General features: G+C 39.4%; 1 protein-coding gene across 1 annotated transcript in view; it reads right to left on the bottom strand.

Moving 5' to 3' along the window:
- Positions 1-492: 492 nt before the first annotated feature.
- Positions 493-13,271, bottom strand: part of LOC104536328 (DENN domain-containing protein 5A-like) — a 27,306-nt gene continuing 14,527 nt past the window's right edge. The window contains 9 exon segments of the mRNA XM_010178900.1: positions 493-1,156; positions 1,881-2,049; positions 3,066-3,189; positions 4,459-4,541; positions 5,391-5,572; positions 6,762-6,880; positions 7,455-7,600; positions 9,529-9,650; positions 12,302-12,430. Coding sequence (XP_010177202.1) covers positions 973-1,156; positions 1,881-2,049; positions 3,066-3,189; positions 4,459-4,541; positions 5,391-5,572; positions 6,762-6,880; positions 7,455-7,600; positions 9,529-9,650; positions 12,302-12,430 — 1,258 coding nt within the window. The 3' untranslated portion in view covers positions 493-972.

Consider the following 13,271-nt stretch of genomic DNA (forward strand, 5'->3'; position numbering starts at 1 on the left):
GGGAGCTCATGTCCCTGCTTACTAGCAGTTAAGAGAATTACCAGCAGCAACCACAGACCAAACTTCAAAAGGCTGGTTCAAGTGGAAACATTTGTGTGTTATGAACAGTTATTCTAGGTTTTCCATTTAAGTGGGCTGCACTGTAAATTCTGAATTGCAACATATAGCCAGTTGTATCATAGAAGATTTTTTTTTTAAAAGACAAACTTACAAAACACAATGATAGGTTAAATAAATAAAAAACATCAGTTAAAAAACACACTTAATTTCTTCTGTGCAATTACGTACCAATATGAAAAATATTACTTTGATCTCCACATTTCATGGTTCAGTCTCCTGGATTTCACTAAAAATAACACTGACAACAAAAATAAAGGAGAAAATAATCTGTTGACGAATCAGTGCTTTGGAGCTATTTAAAAAAGCACACATCAGATTTGTAGTTCCCTTGCAACAGAACATGACCCAGTATGTTAAAAATCAAACACTGGTAATAATGTTAATATATAAAATATTAGTTTAAAAACTATAGAATGACCTTCTCAGCAGAAATGGAGTGTATACATGGGGGTCTATGACGTACAGCATATCTGAAGGCAAGTTCACAGAATGCTGAAAGGCTCACTGCACATTTTCTATGGCAAGGAAATACTGCAGCTTTAAAATAAGCTGCACAATACTCATCTCTATCTCTTTCACATGAAAGTGTGTAAAAAGCAAATCAGCAAATAAACTCTAAAATAGATTTATACCAAAATCCTCTTTTTTACATTGAGTTTACAGCTTCTATCCATTTGCCTGTACTATTTTTGGAGTTTCCTTCAAGAAAAGTCGAAGTTGCATTTCAGGGCCATGAACAAGTTCACGATACAATGTACTGGCAGACAGAACTTTTGCATACTAACGAGATTCTCTCCTTGTTGCTTTTTTTTTTTTTCTTTTAAAAGATAGTTTTTCCTGCGGTACGAGACGTCAAATATCGATTCCTTTGACAAGAGAAGCCTCCAGCGTAATGTTGAACTCCTGCAAGGTCTGCAGCACTCGAATCAAAGAATTCACAAGAGTATGGTCCTTAATCAGTGCTATGTCTTCATACATCTGTGCTGTGATCGGGCAGTCTGCAAGCAGGGCGATCCAGTGATGCAAAAGGTGGTCTCTGACAAAGTAGCAATTGGCAATTTGGAAATAAAAATAAAGCCAAGTTAATTTCTCATTTTCACTGACATGATTTTTATTCTTTGCTTTCTAAACACATCTACTATCTTCCCTGCATACTTCTGTAAGATGGAGAAGTGGGAGTAACTGTCTGTGGAACTTGTTTAAGCTCCCTAGAGCAGCCATGAGAGACGTGTTTCTAGGCTTTCCAACTCTCATACCACAAGATATGGCTCCCAGGAGGTCTGGAAGTCCCAAGGAGGCCTAAAGTCACCAGGCTGCTCCATTGCCATTGTGTCAAGAGGCCTCTAGATTGTCTCAGCTTCCCTCCTACCCATCTCCTACAATGAGTAGGTAGAGGGTGGGGAATTCACCCAGCCATTAACTAGAGAGGCCTCACTGATGGATGGTTTTCTGTTTCTACCTTCTGACTTCGCTGGCTGTACATGAGAGGAAGGCTATTCACATCAGCCTACCACCTTTCTTTCTTGATTCAGCTGCTCAGCTTTTGGAGTTACTCAGCTTCGTATCTCAGATTTCCCACACTTCACCTACCTAGGAGCTCAGCTAGGACACGGTTCACTTAATCCTTCTTTAGTTACATCAAACTGTCTAAGTAATAGTCAAACCGCACAACCCAGCAGTTGTGTGGATTTATCTTACTAATAGGCAACATCCTTTTCATTTAATTAAAATATCAATAACAACTTTTTTTTTTTTAATACCTGGCTCCAAGACACACCAGCATCTGAAACTTGCCATCCTTCCCAATGTTTCTAGGGGTATTGTTGATAGCAGTGATAAAGCGACAGAAATTCCTAGCCCTTGTCTGCCAGTTCTCTTCTGGGACCATCTCATTCTGCTCAAGGGTCTCATAGTATGTTTGTGCTTTTTCTTAAAAGAATAGTGGGAAATAATGACATTTAATCAGTGCATACAGCAGTCCTAAAATATCTGAAATACCATTCTCCTGTGCTCAGAATAAAATAATTAGGCACTATAACCTTTAAATTTAGATAATTAAATTTAATACCACCTCAATATAATGCTTTCCTCATAACCATGCTTACAAATCCATAAGGCTATTTGATGCTCATATTGGACTGTTGGCAAATCAGCATGAGTATCTGTATCACGGGCAGCTAAAGCTGAAAGGCCTAGATTCAAAGCTCATCCATGAATTTCCTGAATGATCATGTTCAGGCATTGGCTTTTTTCTGTTTGATTCAGTTCTGTGTTCCCCATGTGTAAAACTGGGATTCCACTTCCTTCCCTCTGAACAGTGCGATAGAGGTTCTAGCGTATACTAAATTTTGAGATGCTACAGTAACAGCACAACATAAGGAGGACAATGATGTCAAAGTAACTGCTCAAAACACAGGAACATTATTAAAAATAATTCCTTTTTTAAAAAGTGGGTACACAGTTGATACATTCAGCTCTATGTCAAAGGATCTAGACCACCGTGTGTAAAAATGTATTCTTATAACTCCTCCATTACAACATCTAGGTAGTACCAATAGCACTAGATCCATCTGTTGTGTATAAGGCATCTCAGGCTCCTAAAAGTGTGATTTATTGCTTTCACTACACTCAATCAAGGATGAGATTACCATATGTTAATTCACCACCTTATTTAAATGATTCCCCCTAAGAAAGTTTGTTTAACACTATTACTTCTAGAAGGACAAAGTCCTGTTACTGTATTAAGTACAGTGTCAACTTTGGCAGAAGATGGATGCTCTTTCTCTCAACATAACGAGGAGCTAAGAGCTCTTATGACAATTAGGCTGCCAAGATGCCCCCAAGAAGTATACTGTTCACACCAGCTGAGATACAGTGGCAGTGGTTAGGAACACGTATGGATTTCAAAGACACGACAGGCTCTAGTATGTCTTCCTCCCACTTACCTAAAAAATCCCAAATAAAGACATTTTTGAAGAGTCTCGGTGATTTGAATCCATGCTGAAACACTTGCTCGAGAGCTGAAACAAGTCCACTTTCTCCACACAGCAACAGTGTCAGACTGCCTCTCTGCCAAGCACACACAGAAAGTACAGACTTGTTATCTCAGTTTAGAAGTCTGGGACACAAAATTGTCTCATGCATCTATTACTGAAAGCAGTTTTTAAATAAATAGATGCCCAGAGTTACAGTCTACTGTCAAACAGTGGCCCCAGACCAGATGGCCCAATTCTCACCAGTCCTGAGCATTCAAAAACGTTTCAATCTCTGACAATGGGGGTGAAAAAAGCAGGCTCAAGGCCTTGTCATCACCAAATGAAGCCACGAAAAGGCCAAGGTAAATTACACAAGCAGGTTTGACCTGTAATAATGACCACTGTACAGAAAATGAAGAAAATACTTTCATCTTTTACCAAGTAATAAAGATCACAGGTCCATTGTAGCATGTACCTCAGCCTGTTAGCTTACCAATAAAAACAGTATTTTAAGCAATTTTTAAACCTCTAAATAAATAAATAAATAAATAGTCTTCTTTAGAACATGATAGTAAACACTATTTTGCAAAACCAGTGCGTGGTAACTTTAGATTATTGTGTAAATGTGATCAACCACCAGATTTATACTGTATATGAATTTGTCACGTCATACTGAATTTAGAAAAGATAGCTGCAGAAGGAATGGAAGGACCTATTTTAAAAACTTAGATACTTTCAAGAGATATCCATACAGGAGCCAACACTGCTCTACAGCACTCCTGCTCACAAGGGCTGGATTGCGATGGTTTGACAGAGACATTCTTCTTAACTTTGTTTCAGGAAATAACTGCTGAGTCAGTTAAGATTACGTGTATAATGTAGAAATATACCAAAGTCTTTGACAGCACTTGTGCTTCACTTGCATGGGGGTAGAGGGAGGGAATGGGAACATGTTTTTGTCGGGGTTTTCACGTTTTAACTAGCAAAGATAATGCAAAACAAGCATAAAAAACTACCCAGTACTCAATGTAGACGTCAAATGGTAATCCAGAACGTACTAAACAGGAAACAACACTCTTGACAGTGGTACGAGTAGAATCCTTGGCAGAATTTGACTAATAACACAATTTCCAATACCAGAATGTTAAAGTTTTAATTAACAGAACATTTCAGTTTGCGGCAAAACTGAGGTACTTGAGGAGGTACTATTCCAACTGTGTAGTCTCAGTATCTCATTTTTGCCACTTAAGGCATTTTCAAACAGGTGTTCATTCATTTTAGTTATTCCTGTTACCCATTTTCCAATGTTTACCAATAAGAGTTTTAAGACAGGAGTGCCACTACACAGACGACAATTTCTCACCTCCTTCTCTGGCTTGTGGAAATGTTTGACAATACCATTGACAGCTTCACCAATAGCTTCTTGTATCTGACCAGTATTTAACTCTGCAAGATACAAGAATACATCCAGTCACTCTGTAATAGCTTCAGAAATTGCACCTGTCATGAAGGATAAGGCATACCACAAAGGAAAGGAAAAAAAAGAGGAGCATGAACTAGAATAACTTCTGCTGTTAGTGAATATGTGCTGGACTATAGGTAATAGAAATCCAAGTCTACTTTGATTTACTGTGGAGGAGGTAGAAATAGAGATGGTTTGGTTTTTTTACTGAAGGTAACACTGCAGGTGGAAAGAGTTTTTTGTACATTATGTGAATTTCCAAACCAGGGCCTAAAGCTAAGAAAAGGAAATGTGCTTTGATCAGGATCACCAAATCTGGGCATCCTGGAATTACTTACTGTGATATTAAACCCTGTAAACCCAAGCATGCTTGGGAGCAAAGTAAACGCCGGATTTATCAGGAATAAGACAACTCCAGATCAGTGACCTCAATAGAAAACTAAAGTCCATGAACAGAAACCACTAACAAGCTTTTTCATGCACGAAGGACAGACAGAGACAGGACAGCAAAGTTCTACCTTCCTCCATACCATTCATTCTACAGATGAAGGACAAGAATACAGAAAACACCACTAGGGCAGCTAAACACTGGACCACAACTCCAGAGACACATTCCTTCCATCCTCGGAGACTTTCAAAGCTTGAGCAGACAGAACGGGTTGCTCACAATTGTAACTTGGAAGTTAGCTGGACTTTGAGCAGGGGGTTGGGCTAAGTGAGTTTCACAGGTCCTCTCCAAGCTACAGTTCTAAAATGCAAAAAAAACCTAGACCTCTTTGCAAGCAGCCTTCCTCAGGGCAACAGTACAAAACAAGACATCCCTCACCACTCACTTGGCTTATTGTTTGGTGATATAGTGACAAATCTTCTGATCATGCTTGGTGACTGCTGCAAAGGAGGGGTTCGGCACTGCCGCTCATCAGCCTCAGTGTGGGAAGTCAGCAACTCTCCCACCAGGATCCTCTCTAAGCTGCCATCATCCATTCCCTTTCCAAGCCACCTTCCACAGGGAAACCTACAAACATAAAGGGAGAGATTGGGATCAAGTCCTTCAACCCAGATTCAATTCCATGCCAAAGACTTTCAACTACAGTTGTATAAAACCCAAATTCTCCTAGTAAGTTATTAGAAATACTTCACTCATCTAGCAACAAAGTAAGTCTTGGGTTTGGCTTTTGCCAGCAGAGGGAGCAAAAGTAAAACAGCTTTTCAGTTCCAGGTTTCTGCTAAATGTTGCACCAGGTAATCCACAAAGTAATGGCGGCTTTTGTCTTGTATCCTGTATGTAGCACATGATTTGGGGACTGCAGAGGAAAAAGAGAGGGAAGACCCACTACACACTGTAGATGGATGGTGAAATACACCTGAGTTTTCACTGAACATGTTACCTAGCAGGCCAGAAACAAAACAAAACTAAAAACCCATCCCAAACATATATTTAAATGCCAAAACACCAATACATCCATTGAAATTGGGACATTAAATCAGACACACGTGTCCACTTGCTCATTATCACTTTTTATGTACCAATGTTGATGTCAGTTTAATCAGCTGAATCAGAAAACTGAGCAGCATCCAACAATAGCATCTTGCCTCTTAGTTTAATTACAAACAAACTGGCATGGGGAACTGAGAGGACTTACCCATCAATTTGTCATCAACATAAGTCTGACAGTTTCTTTAAACAAATGACGTGGCATCAAACTGTGCCACACCTAACACAAATAAATTTAGTTCTTACTGTACATCTCATTCCTTTACTTTCACTATGCAAATGAAGGTTTCCAAGACTCAGAAGCCCTTGTGTTCCAGCTTGTGTCCAAAGGTCTCTCTGTAACACCTACAGCACTCAGCCTTAATGTAAAATACCACCCACATTTGGTAAGCAGCAAGCTCTAACTTGCTATTTCTTCCTCGGGCTCAAGGCAGATTATTTTTAAGATAAGTAACAGTCAGCTCATCCTCTCCACCAATGTTTGGAGGCTAGACATGAGCATCTGCAAACTGAAAACTCTGCTTAATTTTGAAAGAATCACGGTTTGTTTAATGCCAGATGCCAAATGACCTTTCTAAGCCTTCAGGTAGCAGCAGCTGTAGACACCGAGTTCTAGGACTAAAAACCTTTCTAATCAAACAAGCTCTAGAGTGTCAGCTCCCTGGAGAAATTCTACTTACCCAACATGAAATGTCAGAATGATACTTACTTGTAAGTATGTCCTGTTATTTCATTTCTGACCATAACATATTCCACCAGCCACTTGGCATACAGCCCTGAATTATCGTGTCCTATTTGCACTGTGGTCAGTTTTCCCAGGTTCTGGCACTGCAAATTAAACAAAGAGTTTGTCAGAGTAAACTGAAAGGCAGCAGCATGTTGGAGGAGTAAACTTTTAGAGAACATGCTCAGACAGGGAATCAGAAATGTGGTTCTCCTTTCTGACTGCCCGACTGATTCTAGGTTTTTTAGGGATAGGTTGCTATATTTGTTGGGGTTTTTTGTTTGCTCTTTTTTGTGAAGTACTGTTTCGATCAGCAGAGAGAATATCAGTTGAACTAGAGCTTTCAATTAATTTTTACCTAATGCATGTGCACACACACAAATCAGAGCAGAGTCACTTCTTTGTTTCCAACAGAAGAGAACATGACACCATTACAGCACCAGGTTGTAACATAAAAAGGCAGTCTTGTCCATCCTTGCACTAAGGAATTGTCAGTCATTTTGCTCTGAATGTTACTGAATATAGACTAAATTTGCTGTGTAAAGGCACAGGAAGTATTTGCGACTAATCACGTGGACTAAAGATATGGGATGTATGGCAAGATGGTAAAGCAAGGGGAGAATTTAAAAATGAGCAAACAGAATATCCAAAGCCTTTTTTGTATTGAGCAATACAAACCTCAAAAGTCATTTCTAATATATTCCTGGGAATCTGCAGGACTCCTGTTTCACCCAGCTCTCCCGAGATACAGATCCAAGGATTGGCTGTAAACATTGAGCCACCAAGTTTCTTGCTAGGAACAATCAATATATGGTACGGTATCACTGCAAACACAAGAAGTAATAACACGTCAAAAATGAAGAAGGATAATTATGTAATCTCTCTAATGAAGAGAGCAGGGAAAGATAAGTCATGAAATAATACTGCAGTACCATGAAGTGTTAAAACAACATCAGAGCTGCTATTTAATCACGCTAACAATTGCACACTAAGCACTGATTGACAATCAGGAAGTGCACACATAGCAGTCATTAGGAAGCAGAGTTGACAGCAAAACACTGTCAAATGAAAAAGAAATATGGATGGAATAATGCCTTCATATGGGTATAACAGTTTCTCATTTACCAGCCTCAAAACACGTCACGAAGATGGTTACTTGTCCCCAGCTTAGAGACAAGAAAGACAGAATATTCATGTATCCAGGACTACCTTGTGGCTCAGCGTGCAACTCAACTCTCAACTCCTAACTGTCTGCTTTTGTGTTTTCATGTATGCACACTACACAACTAACACCAATCCCCATTCAATTCCGAACCAAAGCCTTTGCTTGCAGGGCTTGCTTGCAGCAGCATTCACTACTGTGGCAGAACATATTCAGTGAATATACATTATAATGTTTACAAGTTTCTCTGTACCATGTTGCTCTTAGTTATTGTAACTGCAAGGCTTCTGGATTTTAAAGAGAACAAAAAACTTCTTTCCTCTAAAGGGAAAACACATGCTCAAATGCTTTCCAGTCCTCTGGTTTACCAGTGACTTAGTTGAACACAGTATCACCTGAGTTACAGCCCCTCCTCTGACTCAGGAAGCATGTGCTCCTGAGGAAATGCATGTGCTCTTCAGTGGCCTAGCATCTCAGGCACAGCCTCTTATTAACCAAACCTCTATAACAAAATCCAATTATCTGAATGGTCAATGTGTCTCCTGGCGATCTGCCCTTTTACAGTGCGTAACTGGATTATAGTTAAGGCTTTTCAGCTAAGGCGTTTAATACACTTCTCCCTCAATGTCTCCTCAGCTGTCAGTGCCCTCAAGAAAGCACTTGGTGGTTGAATTTCCTTAAAAGCTCAAGGCTCATAGCATTTAAGAATTAATTAAAACATTCCCCTTTTTATTTTCTGTGCTGAAAGTCTTAAAGTAAGTGACAACTTAACTGCATCCAGCAGTCCTGATTTTAGCATTGTCCAGAACTTGCTCACAAGACCTAAAACTATTTTGCTTAGACATCTGCTTGCTTTGCCTTTAATACACACAAATACAGATCATAACATACCATCAAGAGCAGCTCCTACTATGGAGCCAAAGGGGTCCTTTTACACACCCCCACCCCCAATTATACAAGCCTTGCAAAAGTCCTTCCTTAATCTCCCTTATCAGTGAGGTGCTGTGGCAGCAGGCACACAAATGCACGAGAACTCTGTAACACATTTAAGCATCATGTTAAAGGTTTCTCTAGGGCATCTTTCTCACAGAAAATGAAAAAATAAAAAAAGAAAGAAAAATAAAAGTACTTCAATGTGTTGCAGAGCTCTGGTGCAGACCTCAACAGGCATTTCATTGCTATGGCAAACTAGGAGACAGGCATGTGGCAAAGTAGGCTGAGCACGAAAAGGAGAAAGGACTTCTGTGTTCAATTCCTAGCACGTATGAAGTTCATATTCTTACTGTGATAATGAACAACCCATGCTGTTTGTTTAGTGTGATGTAAACAAGCTCACCACAAAATTTTCTCTTAAGAATTCTCTCCCCCAACTACAAGGATTAAAGCTGTGTGTTTCACCAAGTTAGAAACAAAAGCCTACTGCCCACCAGAGGGGATCACGAAAATAGTGATACAGCATACACAGATGGGTATCAGGAAGAAAGCCGAACAATTACATTAAGGCATACTGCTCAGAGCTGTTAAGAATGTTTTTAGATGAGGACTCAACCAAACCTGGAAATTGGAGTTCCAAGAAAGGCAAATACTTACAGATTGTTGTGAAAACATTGGTAAAGCAAAAGTAATCAACAGCATTGAATGACAGGAGATGATATAAGAATTGTTCTTTCTCATCATCACAGCGGAGGAATGCATAACGCTTGTAGAGTTTTCTGACAAAGCAAAACAAATGATCTGTCATAGTAACAAGATGCTTTCAGTGAAATGTTTTCTATTGTGCATATTTATTAGGTAAACTATGAAGAATGTGCAAATGATTACAAATGACAAGTGATACTGGTAGAGCCAACAATATTTAATTTGCCAAGATATGTCGTCACTCTGCAAGTCTGAAGTCTCCCAGAAGCATCTGTCCGGTACTTCACACTATTTTCCACCCCTTGAAATCAAGATTTGGGGTGGTCTAAGGGCTTTCTCCCATCCAAAACCACTCCAAAAGATGGAAACTTTGTGCTTTCTTGGAAAAAATTCTCTGACTTCTTTTGGCCATGAAAAAAAACAGACCTGAAGTAACGAGAGTCCTCATGAATTAGTTCCAAACAGATGGTGTCGTGGGAGAGTCCTCCAGCACATGCCATATGACAGTTAGGAGGCTATTTTCAAAGGACACTAGGGCAAACATTGGGGCTATCTGCTGGTACCAGGTTATAGGTGATAACCCGGGGCCTACAACAACCTGCGCATTAAGCTAGGGAATAGCTTCAGTATTGACAGTACACAGCTCCTGACATAACCCAAATCATAAGCATGCAAAGTTGGCCTTAAGTCCTACTGCTCCCTTTTACTGGGTTGCAAACTCTTTTCTAGTACTGCAACTCCACACAGAACTGCACCATCTTTCAAATGGAAACAACAAAAGATATAGCTCAGTAGCTTTCTCTCACTAGTGGAGACACTAATGCCTCTGCAGAAGAATGCACTGTAAACGGAAGCATAAACTTGCTGAAATTACTCAAACACACTAGAGAACTGAGAAACCTTGAAAAGAATTTACAATTTCAACCCTGCCAAGTGCAAATTTTGACTGGAAAATACTCTTAAAGTGGCTCACTTGTACCTAGCAATCACCACTATTTTTGTTAATTATGCAACCAGTAAATAATACTAGTGTTGGTGAATAATCAGAGAAGAGCATGCCAAGATGCATCAAAATCCAACTGAGACTAGGCAAATAGTCAAAACATCTTGCATGCATGAATTAGGTGTTAGAAATGCTGACACAGCCATGGGTAGGTTGTTCCTGCCAGGAGGGCATCCTGACAACTCCCCTCAATTTCAGTTATCAATGACAAAAAAAGACAGCAAGTGACTCACAAGCCAGAAATTCGCAAAACAAATCAATGATGATTAACACACACACACACACACACACATATTCTCACATATCAAATGTAACAGTAGAGACTAACAGGAAATATTCAATGGAAATAAAGACACTGAGCCCTAAATCAAAATAACCTGCCTGTAGCCACAAGAGCAGCAAACCCACAAAGGTCTCACAGGTGGCCACGTGAATGTTTCTGCACGTTCAGACAGCCTGTCCACAAGGGTGTGTGCATTTTCAAAGTGGCAGATTTCTCAGTTTACTTGCACACATAAAAGTCTCAGGTGAGAGAATCGATGTGATTTCCTTCTGTTCCCTAACTCTAGTCCACTTGCATACTAGAAAAAACAAATAATTTCCATTTATTTTTGGTTTGGAGTTTGTTGGGTCTTTTTTTTTTAATCAAATGCCAATGGAATAGAATGGGTTAATTAAAATATCTAGACACTGCTTCAGAAACAACAGGCAATAATGTTAATTGTAAAATGGCAGAAGTTGCACATTTACTTTTAGTGCCTCACTGAACTTGGATCTGCTGCCTCAAACCGCCCCCCCCCCCAAAAAACAGAGCGTGCTTTAAACCCATGCTGCCTACACCACTTTTCTTTAAGTAGGATATCTAAATATGCACCACAAAACACACAGGATTACAAAGAGTTGATGCCATTCCCTAACCAGGTTGCTCCTTTGCTTGTCACTTCCATTTTAAACATTTTTTTGCTGCTGTCTCACTCTATTCTGGAGAATCAGAATCAGTCAGATAGATGAACAGTGCATTGGCCAGTGTTAAGAGAGTTGGAGTGCTCCAAAATGAGACGCAGCCTTCCTAGCCACCTTCACGGTACTGCATGCACACCATTCCTCTGCTCCCTTAAACCACACCAGAAGTTGATTTTATCTACATTATTTTACACAGCACTGGAAAAAAGCTACAAGGAGGTCTCAGATTTGGAGACAGAATTGAGAAGCTAAGGAACAGTCTCTCTGAGTCACACTAAAAAGAACCACAGAAGCACATCCGGACACGCCTTTACACTCTTCATACCATGACAGAACCTCATGCAAGAATGCAAGCTGCACTATGTCATGAACTGTGAAAATACAAACAATCCAAGGAAAACAAGATACCTCACTGTTACAGACAGGGGGCCAAGACAAAAAGCTTGACTCAGCAAAGTAGTGGCATTTGGACTTATGCCCCATTTCATTGAATCCTAGTAATTTTTGAAGCTTTCACCTCAAAGTAACAGACAGCCTACACTGACAAAACTGATTTGGTATCTGAAGAACCCCAGCATTGAATCATAATTGCTAAAAAGCTCATACACACATGGACACACACTTGGAAGGCTAGTTCGTTCTATGCCTTTTGTGCACTGATAACTGGATAGCAGAATAAGCACTCTTCTGGATTTTTGAAGTCACACAACGAAACAGACTTAATTTTTTAAAAACTTTGTCCAAGATAAACCATCTTACTTTGTGAGTTCATGATCTGAAAGTAGCTGTTTTAGATGCCTAGAGAGCAACTTCTTTTCCATAGAAAGACGAACCCATGCTCTGGCCTTGCCAACATCTGTTTTGATCTCACTGATGTTCTGGATATGTCTGAGGGGAAAAAAAAAAATAATAGAAAGACACTGCTCAATATTATCAAAGTGTAACAGCGCTTTTGAACCAAGCTAAGTCGAAGAATAAATTTTGCCAAGAATGCAAAATATCAAGCAAACTACTGGAAAAATAGGCACATTCAACAGTATCTAAATTCCTCGCATATCTAGCTGAAAAGAAATTATCTGCAATGCAGCGCCCTATTTACAAAATTCTAAAGCAGGCCCATTGCCTCTCATGATTCTGGACCTTATCACAGCAATATTTATGGCTGAGTGCTTTGGAAAAGTAAATACTGTCTTTGCATGCTCGATAGCAGCTTTTCTTGCATACAAGACATAAATGGTAAATTTTGAAAGAACAAGCATTTCCCTCTAGATCCTCAATTCACTCCTCCTCACTGAAAAAAATCAGATGTTGGTAAGGAAAAAGGAGGAAAGAAAAATCCTTTCAAAATCGATCGAGAAGTTCTCCATATTGTTTTCTGATGTACTGAAAAGCGGGCATCGAGCAGAAGTTATCGTTTTATACACACTACAGTACTCCATGTTAGATAAACCATTTCTTTAGATCAAACAAGTTCTTTAAACTGCTTTCTTCACTTGAAAAGCAAGAACAAGCTCAGAGTTACACAACCAACTTGGCAATGACTAGGGAAAATACATACGCTACACTCACAACTCTGGAAATAAAACAATACAGAATACTTACAAAAAGATGAAAATGGTGTCAGGATAGTTCTCTAAGCTTAGAAGCTCTGACAATATAAAATCTCCTCAGTATGAAACAAGTTTTTGTAAAGGTCAATGAAAAGGTTGCACTAAAACACTTTAAAACA

Source organism: Mesitornis unicolor, unplaced genomic scaffold, assembly GCF_000695765.1.
Source record: "Mesitornis unicolor isolate BGI_N332 unplaced genomic scaffold, ASM69576v1 scaffold50462, whole genome shotgun sequence".
Taxonomy (NCBI): domain Eukaryota; kingdom Metazoa; phylum Chordata; class Aves; order Mesitornithiformes; family Mesitornithidae; genus Mesitornis; species Mesitornis unicolor.